Source organism: Microtus oregoni, unplaced genomic scaffold (genome assembly GCF_018167655.1).
Source record: "Microtus oregoni isolate MIOR12 unplaced genomic scaffold, Mior012 000023F_ref0000262, whole genome shotgun sequence".
NCBI classification, from domain to species: domain Eukaryota; kingdom Metazoa; phylum Chordata; class Mammalia; order Rodentia; family Cricetidae; genus Microtus; species Microtus oregoni.
The window spans coordinates 15,639,660-15,658,488 of record NW_024543082.1 but is presented as its reverse complement, the minus strand read 5'-3'; the positions used below and the strand labels follow the sequence as shown (position 1 = coordinate 15,658,488).

The 18,829-nt window shown below is 40.7% G+C and overlaps 1 protein-coding gene across 1 annotated transcript; it reads left to right on the top strand.

The window, feature by feature from the left end:
* Positions 1-308: 308 nt before the first annotated feature.
* LOC121461855 (transcription factor BTF3) lies at positions 309-1,158 on the top strand. The gene has a single exon (XM_041673189.1). It carries the CDS (start codon positions 414-416, stop codon positions 900-902), a length of 489 nt encoding a protein of 162 aa, XP_041529123.1. The 5' UTR covers positions 309-413; the 3' UTR covers positions 903-1,158.
* The last annotated feature ends 17,671 nt before the right edge of the window (positions 1,159-18,829 follow it).

Genomic DNA, 18,829 nt, shown 5'->3' with positions numbered 1-18,829 from the left:
CCTGATCTCTCGGCGCCAGGAGACCCAGCCTTGGGGAGACCCAGCATTGGGTAGGCAAGGAGACCTGATCCTGTAAAGAAGATCCATAAGGGAGCATTTGGAAGAAGAGATGGGTAGACGCCAAGGCAAGAATTTGCCCAACAAGCTGAAAAGCAACATGAAGCCACCAGAAACCAGCGACCTCACAACGGGAGGACATGAACACCTTAATCAAGAAGAAGTAGAAAAGGTTGACTTCATGAAAGTGATTGACGCCCTTAAACAGCATGTAAAAAATGCCCTTATAGAAATGGATGAGAAAGAGCTGCCATCTTGCGTCCCCGCGTGTGTGCGCCTTATCTCAGCTGGTCCGCCCGAGACCCCCTGAGCGCGAACCCTAATCCCCCGCGCGGCTCCATTTCCACTCCGACAAGATGAAAGAAACGATCATGAACCAGGAAAAACTGGCCAAGCTGCAGGCACAAGTGCGCATTGGTGGGAAAGGAACTGCTCGCAGAAAGAAGAAGGTGGTTCACAGAACAGCCACAGCAGATGATAAAAAACTGCAGTTCTCCTTAAAGAAGTTAGGGGTGAACAATATCTCTGGTATTGAAGAGGTGAACATGTTTACAAACCAAGGAACAGTGATCCATTTTAACAACCCTAAAGTTCAGGCGTCTCTGGCAGCAAACACCTTCACCATTACAGGCCACGCCGAGACAAAGCAACTGACAGAAATGCTTCCCAGCATTCTAAACCAGCTTGGGGCAGACAGTCTGACTAGTTTAAGGAGACTGGCTGAAGCTCTGCCCAAACAATCTGTGGATGGAAAAGCACCCCTTGCTACTGGAGAGGATGATGATGATGAAGTCCCAGACCTGGTGGAGAATTTTGATGAGGCTTCTAAGAACGAGGCAAACTGAACAGAGGGGACATCTGAAGAAGTGACTCTTGCAGAAGTTACAGGAGCTGCTATTTTATATCATGGCTGCTTTTTAAAGGTCTTTTGTTTATGGATCTGATCAAATCTAGATCGCTAATATTTTTAAGCCCAAGCCCCTTGGACACTGCAGCTCTTTTCAGTTTTTGCTTAAACACAATTCATTCTTTGCAGCAAATTAAGCTGAAGAAGCCTGGGAATAAAGTTTGGAAAAGGGTTAATAAAATTCTTTGCCTAGTAAAAAAAAAAAAAAAAAAAAGAAATGGATGAGAAATACAACAGAAAGTTTGAAGAACTGAATAAATCAGTGAATGATACCCTAGAAAACCAAGGAAAAACAATCAAACAGATAATGGAAACGGTGCAAGACGTGAAAACTGAAATGGAGGCAAAGAAGAAAACATAAACAGAGGGCCGGCTGGACATGGAAAATTTAAGTAAACAAACAGAGTCTACAGAAACAAGCATAACCAACAGAATACAAGAGATAGAAGAAAGAATCTCAGATTCTGAAGATACCATAGAGAAAATAAACACACTGATCAAAGAAAACAGCAAGTCCAACAAACTCTCATCACAAAATATTCAGGAAATATGGGACACAATAAAAAGACCAAACCTAAGAATAATAGGAGTAGAAGAAGGAGAAGAAGTGCAGCTCAATGGTCCAGAAAATATATTTAATAAAATTATAGAAGAAAACTTTCCCAACCTAAAGAAAGATATACATATGAAGGTTCAAGAAGCATACAGAACACCGAATAGGCTGGATCAAAAAAGAACATCCCCTCGCCATATAATTATCAAAACACAAAGCATACAGAATGAGGAAAGAATAAAGAGCTGCAAAGGAAAAAGGCCAAATTAGTTAAAGGTAAACCTATCAGACTTACACCTGACTTCTCCATGGAAACCATGAAAGCCAGAAGGTCCTGGATAGATGTACTTCAGAAACTAAGAGACCATGGATGCAAGCCCAGATTACTATACCCAGCCAAGCTTTCGTTCACTATGAATGGAGAAAATAAAATTTTCCAGGATAAAAACAAATTCAAACAATACGCAGCCACAAATCCAGCCTTACAGAAAGTAATTGAAGGAAAATCACTAACCAAGGAGTACAACAATGACCACAATAACTCAGACATCTAGAGACCCTTCACCAACACAAATCAAAGAAGGGAAACACACAAACTCTACGACTAAAAAAAATGACCGGAGTTAACATCCACTGGTCATTAATATCACTTAATGTCAATGGACTCAACTCACCTATTAAAAGGCACAGGCTAAGAGATTGGATACGAAAACAGGATCCAACATTCTGCTGTTTACAAGAAACCCACCTCAACCACAAAGACAGGCACCTACTCAGAGTAAAGGGCTGGGAAAAGGCTTATCAAGCAAATGGACCTAAGAAACAAGCAGGTGTGGCCATACTAATCTCTAACAAAGTTGACTTCAAACTTAAATCAATCAGAAGAGATGGAGAGGGGCATTTTATACTCATAACAGGAACAGTTCAGCAGGATGAAGTCTCAGTTCTGAACATCTATGCCCCTAATTTAAAAGCACCCACGTACATAAAAGAAACATTGCTAAAACTCAAGGCAGCCATCAAACCGCACACACTAATAGTAGGAGACTTCAACACTCCTCTCTCACCAATGGACAGGTCAAACAGACAGAAACCTAACAGAGAAATAAGAGAATTAATGGAGGTAATGAATCAAATGGACTTAACAGACATCTATAGAACATTCCACCCAAATAGGAAAGAATATACCTTCTTCTCTGCAGCTCATGGAACCTTCTCAAAAATCGACCACATAGTCAGTAACAAAGCAAACATCCACAGTTACAAAAAAATATTAGTAACCACCTGTGTCTTATCAGATCACCATGGATTAAAGTTAGAATTCAACAACAATGCTACCCCCAAAAAGCCTACAAACTCATGGAAACTGAACAGTCAACTACTGAACCATACCTGGATTAAGGAAGAAATTAAGAAAGAAATTAAAGTCTTCCTGGAATTCAATGAAAATAAAGAAACAACATACTTAAACTTATGGGACACTATGAAAGCAGTCCTAAGAGGAAAGTTCATAGCACTAAGTGCCCACTTAAAGAAAACAGAGAAAGCTCACATTGGAGACTTAACAGCCCACCTGAAAGCTCTAGAAAAAAAAGAAGCAGACTCACCTAGGAGGAGTAGAAGACTGGAAATAATCAAACTGAGGGCTGAAATCAACAAAATAGAAACACAGAAAACAATCCAAAGAATCAATGAAACAAAAAGCTGGTTTCTGGAGAAAATCAACAAGATTGACAAACCCCTATCCAAACTAATCAAATGGCAGAGAGAGAATTTGCAAATTAATAAGATCAGAAATGAAAAGGGGGACATAACCACAGACACAGAGGAAATTCAGAGAATCATTAGATCTTACTACAAAAGCCTATATGGCACAAAACTGGAAAATGTAAAGGAAATGGACACTTTTTTAGATAAATGCCATATACCAAAGTTAAACCAGGACCAGGTGAACAATCTAAATAGACCTGTTAGTCGCGAAGAATTAGAAGAGGTTATCAAAAACCTCCCTACCAAAAAAAGCCCAGGACCAGATGGTTTCAATGCGGAATTCTACCAGAACTTCCAAGAAGACCTAATACCTATACTCCTTAATGTATTTCACAATATAGAAACAGAAGAGTCATTGCCAAATTCCTTTTATGAAGCTACAGTTACTCTGATACCAAAACCGCACAAAGACTCAACCAAGAAAGAAAATTATAGACCAATCTCACTCATGAACATCGACGCAAAAATCCTCAACAAAATACTGGCAAACCGAATCCAAGAACACATTAGGAAAATTATCCATTATGATCAAGTAGGCTTCATCCCAGGGATGCAGGGCTGGTTCAACATACGAAAATCTATCAATGTAATCCAGCATATAAATAAACTGAAAGAAAAAAACCATATGATCATTTCATTAGATGCTGAAAAAGCATTTGACAAAATTCAACACCCCTTTATGATAAAAGTATTGGAGAGATTAGGGATACAAGGGTCATACCTAAATATAATAAAAGCTATATACAGCAAGTCGACAGCTAACATTAAATTAAATGGAGAGAAACTTAAAGCCATCCCACTAAACTCAGGAACACGACAAGGCTGTCCACTCTCGCCATACCTCTTCAATATAGTACTTGAAGTTCTAGCAATAGCAATAAGACAACATAAGGGGATCAAAGGGATTCGAATTGGAAAGGAAGAAGTTAAACTTTCGTTATTTGCAGATGATATGATAGTGTACATAAGCGACCCCAAAAACTCCACCTAAGAACTTTTACAGCTGATAAACACCTTTAGTAATGTGGCAGGATACAAGATAAACTCCAAAAAATCAGTCGCCCTCTTATACACAAAGGATATGGAAGCAGAGAGGGAAATCAGAGAAGCTTCACCTTTCACAATAGCCACAAACAGCATAAAATATCTTGGGGTAACTCTAACCAAGGAAGTGAAAGATCTATTTGACAAGAACTTTAAGGCATTGAAGAAAGAAATTGAGGAGTATACCAGAAAATGGAAGGACCTTCCTTGCTCTTGGATTGGGAGGATCAACATAGTAAAAATGGCAATTCTACCAAAGGCAATTTATAGATTCAATGCAATCCCCATCAGGGTCCCATCAAAATTCTTCCCAGATCTGGAGAGGACAATAATCAACTTTATATGGAAAAATAAAAAACCCAGGATAGCCAAAACAATCCGATACAATAAAGGATTGTCTGGAGGCATTACCATCCCTGACTTCAAACTCTATTACAGAGCTACAGTGATAAAAACAGTGTGGTACTGGCATAAAAACAGAGAAGTTGACCAATGGAATCGTATAGAAGACCCGAATTTTAACCCACAAACCTATGAACACCTCATTTTTGATAAAGGATCCAAAAGCATACAATGGAAGAAAGAAAGCATCTTCAACAATTGGTGCTGGCATAACTGGATGTCAACCTGTAGAAGAATGAAAATAGACCCATATCTATCACCATGCACAAAACTCAAGTCCAAATGGATTAAAGACCTCACTATCAGTCAGAACACAGTGAACCTGATAGAAGAGAAAGTGGGAAGTACCCTACAGGAGATGGACACAGGAGATCGCTTCCTATGTGTAACCCCAACAGCACAGACTTTAAGGGCAACATTGAATAAATGGGACCTACTAAAACTGAGAAGCTTCTGTAAAGCAAAGGACACTGTCACCAAGACAAATAGGCAACCTACTGACTGGGAGAAGATCTTCACCAACCCCGCAACAGACAAAGGTCTGATCTCCAAAATATATAGAGAACTCAGGAAACTAGACTTTAAAATGCTAATTAACCCAATTAAAAAATGGGGCACTGAACTGAACAGAGAATTCTCAGCAGAGGAAGTTCAAATGGCCAAAAGACACTTAAGGTCATGCTCAACCTCCTTAGCGATCAGGGAAATGCAAATCAGAACAACTTTGAGATATCATCTTACACCTGTCAGAATGGCTAAAATAAAAAACTCCAAAGATAGCCTTTGCTGGAGATGCTGTGGAGGAAGGGGAACACTCATCCATTGCTGGTGGGAATGCAATCTTGGGCAACCACTTTGGAAATCGGTGTTTCGGTTTCTCAGGAAATTCGGGATCAACTTACCCCTGGACCCAGCAATACCACTCCTGGGAATATACCCAAGAGATGCCCTATCACATGACAAGAGCATTTGTTCAACTATGTTCATAGCAGTATTATTTGTAATAGCCAGAACCTGGAAACAACCTAGATGCCCTTCAATGGAAGAATGGATGAAGAAAGTGTGGAATATCTACACATTAGAGTACTATGCTGCAGTAAAAAACAATGACTTCTCGAATTTTGCATGCAAATGGATGGAAATAGAAAACACTATCCTGAGTGAGGTATCCCAGAGCCAAAAAGATGAACATGGGATGTACTCACTCATAATTGGTTTCTAGCCATAAACATGGGTCACGGAGTCTACACTTGGTGATCCCAAAGAAGCTAAGTAAGAAGGTGAACCAAAGGAAAAGCATATAGTTGTCCTCTTGGCTATGGGAAGTAGACAAAACTGCCGGGGAGAAAATTGAGATCTTGGGGGTGGGGTGGGATGGGGGTAAGGGGAAATGGGGAGAGAGGGGGAGAATGGGGGGGAGCTTGGGAAAGGGGGAGGATTGGGATGAAGGAAAGTTGGATGGGGGAGCACGGAAGCACGGTTCTTAGTTAAGGGAACCACCTTAGGGTTGGCAAGAGACTTGAACCTAGAGTGGCTCCCAGATACCCAAGCCGAGGTCCCCAGTTAGTTCCTTGGGCAGCTGAGGATGGGGAACCTGAAATGACCCTATCCTATAGCAATACTGACGAATATCTTGCATATCATCATAGAACCTTCATCTGGTGATGGAGGGAGACAGAGACAGAGACCCACACTGGAGCACTGGACTGAGCTCCCAAGGACCCAATGAGGAGCAGATGGAGGGAGAACATGAGCAAAGAAGTCGGGACCACGAGGGGTGCACCCACCCACTGAGACAGTGGAGCTGATCTATTGGGAGCTCACCAAGGCCAGCTGGACTGTGACTGAAAAAGCATGGGATAAAACTGGACTCTCTGAGCATGGCGAACAATGAGGGCTGATGAGAAGCCAAGGACAATGGCACGGGGTTTTGAACCTACGTAATGTGCTGGCTTTGTGGGAGCCTAGCCAGTTTGGATGTTCACCTTCCTAGAAATGCACGGAGGGGGGAGGACCTAGGACTTACCACAGGGCAGGGAAATCTGACTGCTCTTTGGGCTGGAGAGGGAGGGGGAGAGGAGTGGGGGGAGGGGGAGAAGGGTGGGAGGAGGGGGAGGGAAATTTGAGGCTGGGAGGAGGAGGAAATTTGTTTTGTTTTTCTCTTTTCTCAATAAAAAAAAAGTTAAAAAAAAAGCTACACATAGAAACCGTGACTTGAAAAAAAAACAAAAAACAAACAAAAAATGAAAATATGACATTTCAAATATAGCTAGGGCAGTTCTAGAAGGAAATGTTATAGTTACAGGCATTTCTGATTTAATAAATCAGAAAGTAGCACTCAGGAGGCAGAGACAGGCAGATATCTGAGTTAGAGGTCATCCAAGTCTACAGAATGAGTTCCAGGACAGTCAGTGATACACAGAGAAGCATTATCTCAAAAAACAAACAAGCAAACAAAAAAATCAGAAAGTAATTGGGGATGTGTATTCGAAATTAAATAATAAAACCTCCAAGAAGCAAAATATACAAAGCATCCAGAAGTATTCCCTGAGTAACACTTTAAAAACATTTTTCAAAATAAGAAAGCAAAACTTATGGATCAGAGAATTTTATTTAAAACCTGAAACATTAAAACAGCTATAGGAAAGCATTAGGGAACCATAGGAAAACACTTTAGGACGTAAGGAAAAGCAACAAACTTCTGACTACAACCCAATAGCACAGGCAACATGCCCAAGAACTAGCCAATGGGACTACATGAAATGTAAATCTTTCTGCACAGCAGAAGCTATCAACAGAACAGATATTTTTCCAGAATTGGAGAAAATCTAACTCTAATATCCAGGAGACACAAAGAACTGCAAAGATCAAACACCGAAGAAGCAGAGTTGCCTGTCAATAAACGAACCAATTATCTGAAAAGACAGTTTGAAAAGAAGAAATACAAATGGACAGTCAGTAAGTATCTCTAGCCATCAGAGGAAAGGTATATTAAAACTGTTTTGTCATTCCTTCGCAGGTTAATGAGAATGGCAACCATCAAAAAAATCAAGAAAACAAACGATAGCCAATGCTAATTCCCCCCCAAAAAAGGGTGGGGAAAGTGGAACTAGTGTGATTCTTGGTGGGAGTGTAAGTTAGTGTTGTCAGTGTGAAGTCATCTAAAACCACGAAAATGAAGATTACCTTTGACCCAACCGTACCATTTCTGGCATTTGTCCAAATAATGCCTTGCACTGCAACAGAGACACTTGCCCAGCCATGTTCATTGCAGCTCTTTTCACAGTAGCAGGAAAGTGGCATCTGCCTTGACGTCCATCAGCAGATGAACAATAATGAAAGTGTGGTACATTCACACAATGGAATTTTACTCAGCTCTAAAGAAAACCAAAAGCACAAATTTTGCAGAAAAAAAAATAGATGGAACTGGAAAACATTATTATAAACAAGGTAACCCAGACTTGGAAAGACAAATATCATATGTTCCTTTTCAATTACGATTCAAGTCTCTTAACTTTTCAATATTTGTATTCAGATGGGAAAAAATAGGTAGAAAAAATTACAGAGAAACCCCTTTTACAGTATACATAAGCCCCAAAGGAAGGGGTAGGGCAGATAATAGAGCAAGCAGAAGGGTGACTCAGTACTACTGCTGTGAAGAGACACCATGACCATGGCAACTTGCAGAAGAGTTTACTGGAGCTTGTATTTCAGAGGGTGAGCCCATGACCATCAAGGCAGGAAGCATGGCAGCAGACAAGCAGTCATGGTGCCAGAGCGTAGCTGAGAGCTTACATACTGATGGATGAGGGAGAGAGAGGGCTAACTGAGAATGGAGTGGGCTTCTTTAACCTCAGAACTCACCCACCCCCAGTGACACACCTCCTCCAACACGGCCATACATTACCAAATAGCTCCACCAATGGGGGACCAGCAGTCTAATATATGAGCCTATGGAAGCCATTCTCATTCAAAACACTACAGTATAGGAATAGTGGGAGTGAAAGAGTAAAGAAGGGAAGGGAGCAGCCATGCATAAGGGGGGAGGAGTGGGAGAATCAACCCAAGTGTACTATGTATGAAAACGCTATTCAGAAAACTATTCTTTTGTAGACTTACGTAAGAGATTGGAACTTCAAAAAGAAAAGCATGTGGAAAATCTAGAGGAAATGGTTAAACTCCGAGATCACATGGCCTATCAAATTAAATTAAGAATATGGGAACCAGGCTAGAGAAATGGCACAGCAGTTAAGAGCACAGACTGCTCTTACAGAGGACTTGAGTTCAATTCCCAGAACCCATACAGAATCTTTTTTTTTTCATTTTTTTTATTGAGAAAAGGAAAAAAAAAACAAGTTTCCACCTCCTCCCAGCCTCCCATTTCCCTCCCCCTCCTCCCACCCTTCTCCCCCTCCTCCCATCCTTCTTCCCCTCCCCCTACTTCTCTCCCCCTCCCTCTCCAGTCCAAAGAGCAGTCAGGGTTCCCTGCCCTGTGGTAAGTCCAAGGTCCTCCCCCCTCTGTCCATATCTAGGAAGGTGAACATCCAAACTGGCTAGGCTCCCACAAAGCCAGCACATTAAGTAGGATCAAAACCCCGTGCAATTATCCTTGGCTTCTCATTAGCCCTCATTGTTCACCATGTTCAGAGAGTCCAGTTTTATCCCATGCTTTTTCAGTCACAGTCCAGCTGGCCTTGGTGAGCTCCAATAGATCAGCCCCACTGTCTCCATGGGTGGGTGCACCCCTTGTGGTCCTGACTTCTTTGCTCATGTTATCCCTCCTTCTGTTCCTCATTGGGACTTTGGGAGCTCAGTCCAGTGCTCCAGTGTGGGTCTCTGTCTCTATCTCCATCCACCACCAGATGAAGGTTCTATGGTGATATGCAAGATATTCGTCAGTATTGCTATAGGATAGGGTCATTTCATGTTCCCTATCCTCAGCTGCCCAAGGAACTAACTGGGGACAACGCTTTGGGCTCCTGGGAGCCACTCTAGGTTCAATCAGTGTTTCGGTTTCTCAGGAAATTCGGGATCAACCTACCCCTGGACCCAGCAATACCACTCCTGGGAATATACCCAAGAGATGCCCTATCATATGACAAGAGCATTTGTTCAACTATGTTCATAGCAGTATTATTTGTAATAGCCAGAATCTGGAAACAACCTAGATGCCCTTCAATGGAAGAATGGATGAAGAAACTGTGGAATATATATACATTAGAGTACTACGCTGTGGTAAAAAACAATGACTTCTCGAATTTTGCATGCAAATGGATGGAAATAGAAAACACTATCCTGAGTGAGGTAACCCAGACCCAAAAAGATGAACATGGGATGTACTCACTCATAATTGGTTTCTAGCCATAAATAAGGGTCACGGAGTCTACAACTGGTGAACCTAAAGAAGCTAAGTAAGAAGGTGAACCCAAGGAAAAACATATAGTTATCCTCTTGGCTATGGGAAGTAGATAAAATTGCCGGGGAGAAAATTGGGATCTTGGGGGTGGGGTGGGATGGGGGTAAGGGGAGATGAGGAGAGAAAAGGGAGAAGGGGAGGATGGGGGGAACTTGGGGAAAAAGGATGATTGGGATAAAGGATGGTTGGATAGGGGAGCACGGAAGCACAATTCTTAGTTAAGGGAACCACCTTAGGGTTGGCAAGAGACTTGAACCCATACAGAATCTTATAACTATTATCAACTCCAGTTCTAGGGACACCTGACCCACTCTTCTAGCCTCCGAAGGCACCGGTATATACATGATACACAGGCAAAAGTCTCATGCACATAAAAATATTCAAATCCTAGTAAAAAATTTTAAAGAATATACGAACAATTTGAGCAAATCTGTAACAATCAACAAGATTAAAATAGTTATGAAAAGTCTCACCACAAAGAAAAGGCTAAGAGTGAAAATGTAGACATTTTCACCATCTTTACTTCATAGGAACCCAATTTTTCATTATTTAAAATACATTTTTAAAACAACTGAAGCTCTTAACACCTCACAGTTACGATTTTTTATTGCATTTCCACATTGTCAACACCTTCTGAGAGTACTGCGTGGGTATTAGCACAATCCTTCTAAAAGATCCTCACTACATCAAAGAATAGAGACTGTTCTACCAGAAACCAGAGGAAATTCCTTTAACTCTTTAAAAGCAGGTTTTTTTAAGTCTATTAACTAACTAATTAATAAACCATAAGAGACATATGCTTAAGCAGAAACTAAAAACATCATTCATAGAAATGTATATAGAAACACATCCATGTATATTACATTTCCCAGCCATTGGGAAAGAAAACAAAACAGGCTTGTCAATCATTACAATGACTTTGTCCCTTAATTGGTGGTGAGAAACCATTAGAGACTTATTTTATTTGTCACGTGTTAAGAATATAAAACCAAGGGCTTGCTTGCATGCATAAGTATGATACGTGTTGATTACATCCGCCCTCTACGGTCCTTTGTATGCACTGTCACTTTTATTTGTCTTGTAGATTCGGAACATCAAAGGAAACATGGAATCACCTATTTCTCTTTAGGAGGCTGGTTTGTTTTGTCTACTATGGTGATCTCCAGTTCTATCTAATTTCTTGGAAGTGATATAATTTCATTCTTCTTTGTAGCTAAATATGACTGTGCTGTGTGTATGAAGAATGGCTAGATTATTTATTCGTCTTTTGATATGCACCCAGCCTTGTTCAATAGTGTATCTTTGGTACACTGTACACAGTGCCAGGATAAATACAAGTGTGCAGATACCTGTATAGGAATATGCATGTTCATATTTCTTTGTGTATATCCAAAAATAATAGAGTTGATGGGTCACATAGAAGTTCTACTTTAAATTTTTTGAGGACTCTCTCTACTCTTTTCACAAAGCATAAAAAATTGTTGTTGTTGTTGTTGTTGTTGTTGTTGTTAGGTTTTTTTGTTTGTTTGTTTTTTGAGATAAGGGAGGGTATCTGTGCGTGACAGCCCTACCTGTCCTGTAGCTCTTTTAGACCAGACTGGCCTCGAACTCACAGAGATCTGTCTTCCAAGTGATGGGATTAAAGGCATGCACCACCACTGCTGATGGCTGAGCATCAGAAATTTACATTCATCCCAGCCCTGAGTAAAAGGTACCCAGCATCTCCCACATTCTCACCACCATTTGTTTTGCAGCTTTTTACTTCTGAGAATTATTGGGAACTTGTGAGTAAAGCGGTGACCACAAGTTGCAACTTTACAAAGATCACTCTCCCTGCTGTAATGAGAATGGTCTGTAGGTGGTAAGGGAACATGTTAGCAGGCTTTCCGAGTGTGTGGAGAAATTGGTGTGATGTGGTTCTGGATGCATAAAAATAACAAATGAACAAAATATCTCTAGATCATTGCAAGGCACATAGTACAAGATTCCCTAAGTAAAAGAATTTAATTGTGAGAGGAGCAACGCCAAGGATGGACCCAAACAACTTCAGGATGAAGCTCCTAGATATGAAAGAGCTGAAGGTGGACGACAAGGAGACAGGTTGAACTCTGCAATGGAGAAGCTTCACTTTGCAGCTGCTCCTGGTGGTTAGTGCAGACGCAACCGGTACCCAGTGTAGTAGGTGTAAAGAACTTTGTTCCCCATCTGGGTCAGTATCATTTCAGCTTTCTGTTCATTATCTTTACTCTGCTCCCTGTGTCTTCCTTGGAAACAATTTGAAGGGATGATCCACAGTAGTGTTTTCTAAATGTTAACCTATGCACAGAAGCAAGTGGGTATTGTTTGGATTGAAGTACCCTGCTTTGGCAGAAATTGCCGGTATGATGTTATTTATAATAAAGAGATGAGTAGTTCCCTCCGTGCCATCCCAGGATTTCTGTATGTAGATTTCTAACTTCTGTATAATCGCCCCTGGTTTCCGGAAATCCATTCTCAAAGCCCAGAGCTGCTCACTGACAAACTCACTGATTGATATGTGTGAAAAGGTGGAGAGACATGAAATGCTAATGAGAGAGAAAAGACTGTGATCAATGTCTCACTCCTGGCAGTAACCAAAATGTCAAGCTCCTCTGCAACTTAGGAAGAGAATCAAGCTCATAGAGAGGCTTTCATTTGTCAGCTATATTTTAAATTTTTTTAGTTTTTATTTATGTGTATCAGTGTTTCGCCTGTGTGTGTGTGTGTGTGTGTGTGTGTGTGTGTGTGTGTGTGTACCACATATATGCCTAGAACCCGCAGAGGTCAGAAGAGAGTGGTGGATCTCCTAGGCCTGGAGTTATGAGGGGTTGTCAGTCATGATGTGGGTACTGGAAATTGTGATGACCCCACCTGACTCCATCTTAAGGATGGAAGTCATTTTGTTATAGGGTCAGAATAAGTTCATTTCTATATTCTGCAAAATTCAAGATTGACCATACTTTAACCTGTTTCTGAGATGTGACATGCTGTCCATGCTATGGAGTTTGACTTACACCTTGAATGCACCCTGGTAAGATAAGATATCCTGCCAAATTGTTTTGAAATGTTCAACCAAGTTCCTACAAAACAAAAACTTCTCTGAAAATCCCTCAATCCTTGAAAAACCCCTAGTCTTGCAGGTTTTTTGGACTATTTTACCTTCTCCTGTGTTCGATGTAATTTTTTCAAACCCTGCTTTAGAGAAATAACCCTGTCTGGCAGAAAATAAATCTTCCTGAATTTGACAAAATGAGTGTGTGTGTGTGTGTGTGTGTGTGTGTGTGTGTGTGTGTGTGTACAGCATGAAGGAGTGAGTTCGAGGCTAACCTGATCTACATTGTGAGTTCCAAGACAGCCATGGCTATACAGAGAGACTCTATCTCAAAACAAATAAATAAAACTAGGACAACATTGGTAATTTCTTTTTTTTTTTTTTTTTTTTTTTTTTGATTTTTAAGACAGGGTTTCTCCGTAGCTTTTGGTTCCTATCCTGGAACTAGCTCTTGTAGACCAGGCTGGTCTCAAACTCACAGAGATCTGCCTGCCTCTGGGATTAAAGGCATGCGCCACCACCGCCCGGCTCATTGGTAATTTCTTACGCTCTTTTTTTTTTGAAGCAGGGACTCAGTATGCAATCTTATCTCTATGACCAGGTTAATCTCAAGCTCCCAGAGATCTACTTGCCTAAGTGCTGGTATTAAAGGTATATTATTATATACCACCAAGCCCAGCTACATTAATTATTTTCATTTTCCTTTTTTTGTTTTTTGCTTTGTTTTTTTTTTTTTCAATACAGGTTTTCTTCATGTATTCTTGGCTGTCTGGAACTCATTCTGTAGTAGGCCAGACTGGCCATAAACTCAGAGATTCACCTGCCTGTGCCTCCCGAGTGCTGGGATTAAAAATGTGCAACACTACCACCCAGCTAAATATTTTCAATAAAATAGTTGAAAAACAAATAAAATAGAGTGTGGGGGTGCATTGTGAATGCTAGCACTCAGGAGGCTGAGGCAGGAGGATTGAGAGTTCTGGGTCAGAATGGTCTACCTAATAAGACTGTCTCAAAAGTTCCTTGCATAAAATTTTAGTGACAATTATATATGAAATCAAGAGACCACTGGCAGGTGAGTTTCCATGGTGATGATTCACACCAATAAAGCGGGACCTCTACCAATGAGCTGCATCACCAACCACTGAAAGTCTTCAAAGCCCAGATCAGCCCATTGGCTGTGCCCTGCCCGAGCATTCCCAGCTGCATCAGATCTTTTGTATTTTTCTATTCCCTTCTCCTACTTTTCTTTCATGTCACCCCCAATTCGTTCATGGATCTAATGAACTGTTATGTCATCATAAAAGACTTTCCCAAAGCTAGAGGGATGGCTCAGAGTATAGGGTGCTCACTAAAAAAATTTAAGGATCTAAGTTCAAAACGGCAGAGCCACAGAAATGGTCAGGTTAGGCTGAGATGATTGTAGCCCCAGCATTGTGGGGAGTGGAGACAGAAGGATTCCTTGGACTTGCTGGCGGCCAACCTCGTCACAGGGCTCAATGAGAGACCCAGTCCAGTCTCAACGGAACAATGCCAAGTGGCAGCGCAGGACACCTCGTGCTATCTTCCGGCTTCTGGAACACACATACCCAGACACACATATACACTAGCATACACACCCATACACACATGCACATGTATGCACACGAACACACATGCGTGAGTGCACACACACACATCCAAACACATAAAATATTTTTACCTATAATTACTGAACATATTTTTGTAAAGGTGATGGTTCTGACAGAGCCAGATGCATACTAGTTGCTTAAGAATTCCGTATTGGGCACACTGACCAGAAAGGAGAACTTTAGTGTACTGTAATTCTAGTCTTTCCCATGTCCAGGATTATTTTCCAAGACTCCAGCATTTAGATGGAATTAATGGTGGAATTTTTAGTTTGAAAACAACTACACACCACTATGTATTCTTAGGACCCAAGAAGCACTGAGTTTTGTCGTCATGCTTTTCACCAACCGCATCTTTAGTCTGTCCGAGATTATAACACTTTGAAGCAAGATATGAAAAGATGAGTGTGTGCATCTCCAGAAAAGGAAAAGGAAAGAAGAAAGCTACAAATGCTTTGATGTCGTCTTTGTAGGGAAATGAGTCAGCCTCTCTGCTCTTCCATAGCCCCGCCCTCGGCATCTATACACAAAGAGTTGTGCATAGACTAATTCACAGAGGCACAGATTGTCACAGCAAAACTTTATCAACAGAAGAATTGATTTTAAAAAAAAAAATATGCATTTTCAGGGAGCAAAACAATGTGCACACATGACACAGTAGTAATAGAGGCTAATAATTCTCTCCAGGGGTAATCTACTTCCCCAAAGTTATTTGGCAATGAGTGACATGCAGTTGCTATAATTGGAGCATATAAAACTAGTGTGTAAAGGATAGGAAACAGGTGCTGTGATTTGGCTAAGAAACACCCTCAAATTCATATATTGGAACTTGATTCTCCAAAGGAATGTTCAAAGGCAGGGCTTGGGGCAAATGATGATCAAGTTATATCTGCCAACTCCTCATGTGTGTTGATCTATGCCTTCCTTTTCTGGTCATGGCTGAAAGCTTTGCATCTCTCTCTCTCTCTCTCTCTCTCTGAGAGGTCACCTTCAGAACTGGCTATGTGCTGACCTTCAAAACATGCATCAAGCCTGGACTAGCTGGGCAAATGCGTTTATTTCTACAGGCCCCCAGGAGCTTCTTTGCCCAGGCTGGCGTGTCTGTAGTTTAAAATTATTTCTTAGTCCCTGCACTTCCCAAGGAGATCTAATAGCCAGAGATGGATTCAATTGGTTCTGCAGTTAATGAAATCTGTATTCTTCTAAACCAAAGGAAGCTTCCTCTGGTTTACTTAGCTAAAAACCCCTTGATTTGTCAAACATGAGACAGAAACAGCACAAGCATCAGTGCATGATGAATAATTACAAAGTAAATGACTTTGGGCCAAATTAGAAATTGATTCCAGAGTCTCACAACCCCTTGGAAATAAAGAGAACAAAAACTTAATAGGTAGGAATAGAAACATTAGCTTATATAAATGTCCCCAGCAGCTTATATTTATTAAACATAGAAGGAAAGCTAAATGGTGAGTAGATCCAGTAATAATTTCATACATTTTAGGGGCCTTGGTTTTGTATTTTCTGAAACAGGGTCTATGTAGCATAGGCTAGCCCTGAGCTCATAATCTTCCTGCCTCTCCCTCTCAAGTGTTGTGATTACAGGCCCAGGCCACCATGCCTGGCTTGTTTGTATCTTCTTTACTCTAGTTAACTCATCCCTCTTGTGGCCACCAGAGGTAGCCATGCTCTTATTAGATGTTCTTGTGAGGATTATCTAAAATCAAGAACATAAATTTAGGCAAGACCTTTGATTAAAGAACCACTAAATTAGTTATCAATGGCACAAATTAAAGAGTAGAAGAGAGAATTTAATTATCACACTGCTCAAATCAGCGGCCTTCTGAAATGCTGAATACTGAAGGACTCCCAGGGGGATTAGCAGATGTAGGTCCTTCCTTTTGACAGTGTCCTAAAATCCAGAACCTTCCCCTGGCAGATGGAACACCAAGGAAAGCCACTTCCCCTACATAAGGAATCTATTCTTGCTTTCAGACAGGCAATGTAGTGAGTGATTTGATAAAGGTTTTTCGTGCCTTACTAATTTTGATGACAGGAGTCACATTCAATCAGCCTAGTTAAGTACCCATTGTCAAGAACAACTTAGGTAGAGAGAAACGTCCCCTCTTACTGCCAAACTGTCACTTAAACCCATTTCCTCTGTGTATAAGGTTTTCTTCTCAGGGTACAATTAACTGCTTCACAAAAGCCTGCACCAAATCCCTTCCATCCTTGAAGGGAATTCCAATATGTAGCTGTTAGAGGAATTGGGGGAGGAGGTGCTAACAAGTTATTTTTTAAAAACTTAGCCTTACATTTGTATGAAGGAGAAAAAGGGAAATGCCCCAAAGATTTAATGTTCAAATTAGCATACTGTCCCAGCAATGGCCTTTCCCAGGTGGCCAAGGATAAAAACAATTAGAAGGAAGGAAGGAAGCAATAACAAATACTGATGGAGGTGCTGAGGAAAGGGCATCCAACATTTCAGGATCACTTATTGGCAAAATAGCTTAGTGTCTTATCCTTAAACACTCAGTTCAAACATAATGATAGTACCATCCATCGTTTAATTAGTTTGAACCATGTATTGTATTGTGCACATTAAAAATAGAATTAACTAATTTTTTTCCCTTCTTTTGAAGACAGTGTGTAACCTTGTACTAATCTCATGGCATGGTCCTTCCACCTCTGCCTCCCCAGGGTCGGGGTTGTAGATGGGATGATCACACCTGGCAATGACTCAGTTACTAAGTATCATTAGTGGACTATCAGATAAAATATGGAAACTTGGAGTGTGGACAACTTTAAAATAGTTGGCACTGAGCACAAATGAGGCCTTAACTACAGTCAAATCCTGACTCTAAAATATAGTGGTTCCATGATGTTCTCGAGCTTTCCATATCACATATGTATAGAATGTCCTTATTTGGGAAGAAAATCAATACTCGTGTCCCTATTTCCTGACTTCCTTCCTCCCTCCTTCCACCTCTCCCTTCCTACCTTTATTTTTTGCTTCTTTCTCTCCTTTTTTTTTCTTCCTTTCTTTTTATAGTAAAGTCTTACTATGCAGTCTAGGCTAACCTCAAACTCACAGCCATCCTCCTTCCTCAGCCTCCTGTGTGCTAGAATTACAGCTGTAAACCAGCACACCCAGCTTCAGATTTCCTAACTTTTAAAATTATTGATGACATGAACATTTTTAACGAATTAGTACTGTAGGGAAAAATAACAGCAAATAGGCAAATTTGCATTATAATGAGGTCTCTTTGCACATTCTATGAAGGCCTCTTTGCAAATATCTAAGATTAAGACGCTTCTGTGACAGCCGGGGCTATACAGAATAACCCTACCTCAAAAAAACAGACAAACAAACAAGAAGAACCATTTATATGAGGAGGCGGGAGAAAACATGAAGTCGGTTGGGTAGAACTGATGAGGACCCAGGAGAGTGGAAGAGGAAAGAATATAATCAAGGTGCATTGTATAAGCTTTTTAATAAGAAAAAAATACAAATGCAACTCAATACAAGCTAAATAACCTTATTTAAAACACAAAAGGAACTTCCAGAGGGAGGTTCCTAAGGCTCCATCCTGAGCAGAGGAGCTATTGGCAGTAGATGGCTTCTGGGGGAGGGAAGGTCAGTTTTCTTTGGGAAGGTGACCACTACTGTCTACTACACCTTCATTGAAAGAGTCTCCTCTTTCAATGTGTCTCCTGGTTCAGTCTACAGGGTTTCATAGGTTTAGCATCACGTCATCTGCAACAAAGGATAGTTTGGTGTCTATTTTATTTCCTCCGCTTGTCTTAAAGCTCTAGCTAAACCATCAGACACTGTATTGAGCAATAGTGGGAAAAGTGAAAACTCTCAGTTTGTTCCTGATTTTAGTGGAAATATTTTAGAATTATGTTCATCTCAGGAGTTAGTCTATAATTTTCTTTTTTGTTATTTATATGCTTTTTTTTTAAAGATTTGTAGAACTGAAAAGAT

What these genes read in the sequence shown, in the direction of transcription:
- LOC121461855 (XM_041673189.1), top strand. Translation starts at nt 414, where the DNA reads ATGAAAGAAACGATCATGAACCAGGAAAAACTGGCCAAGCTGCAGGCA.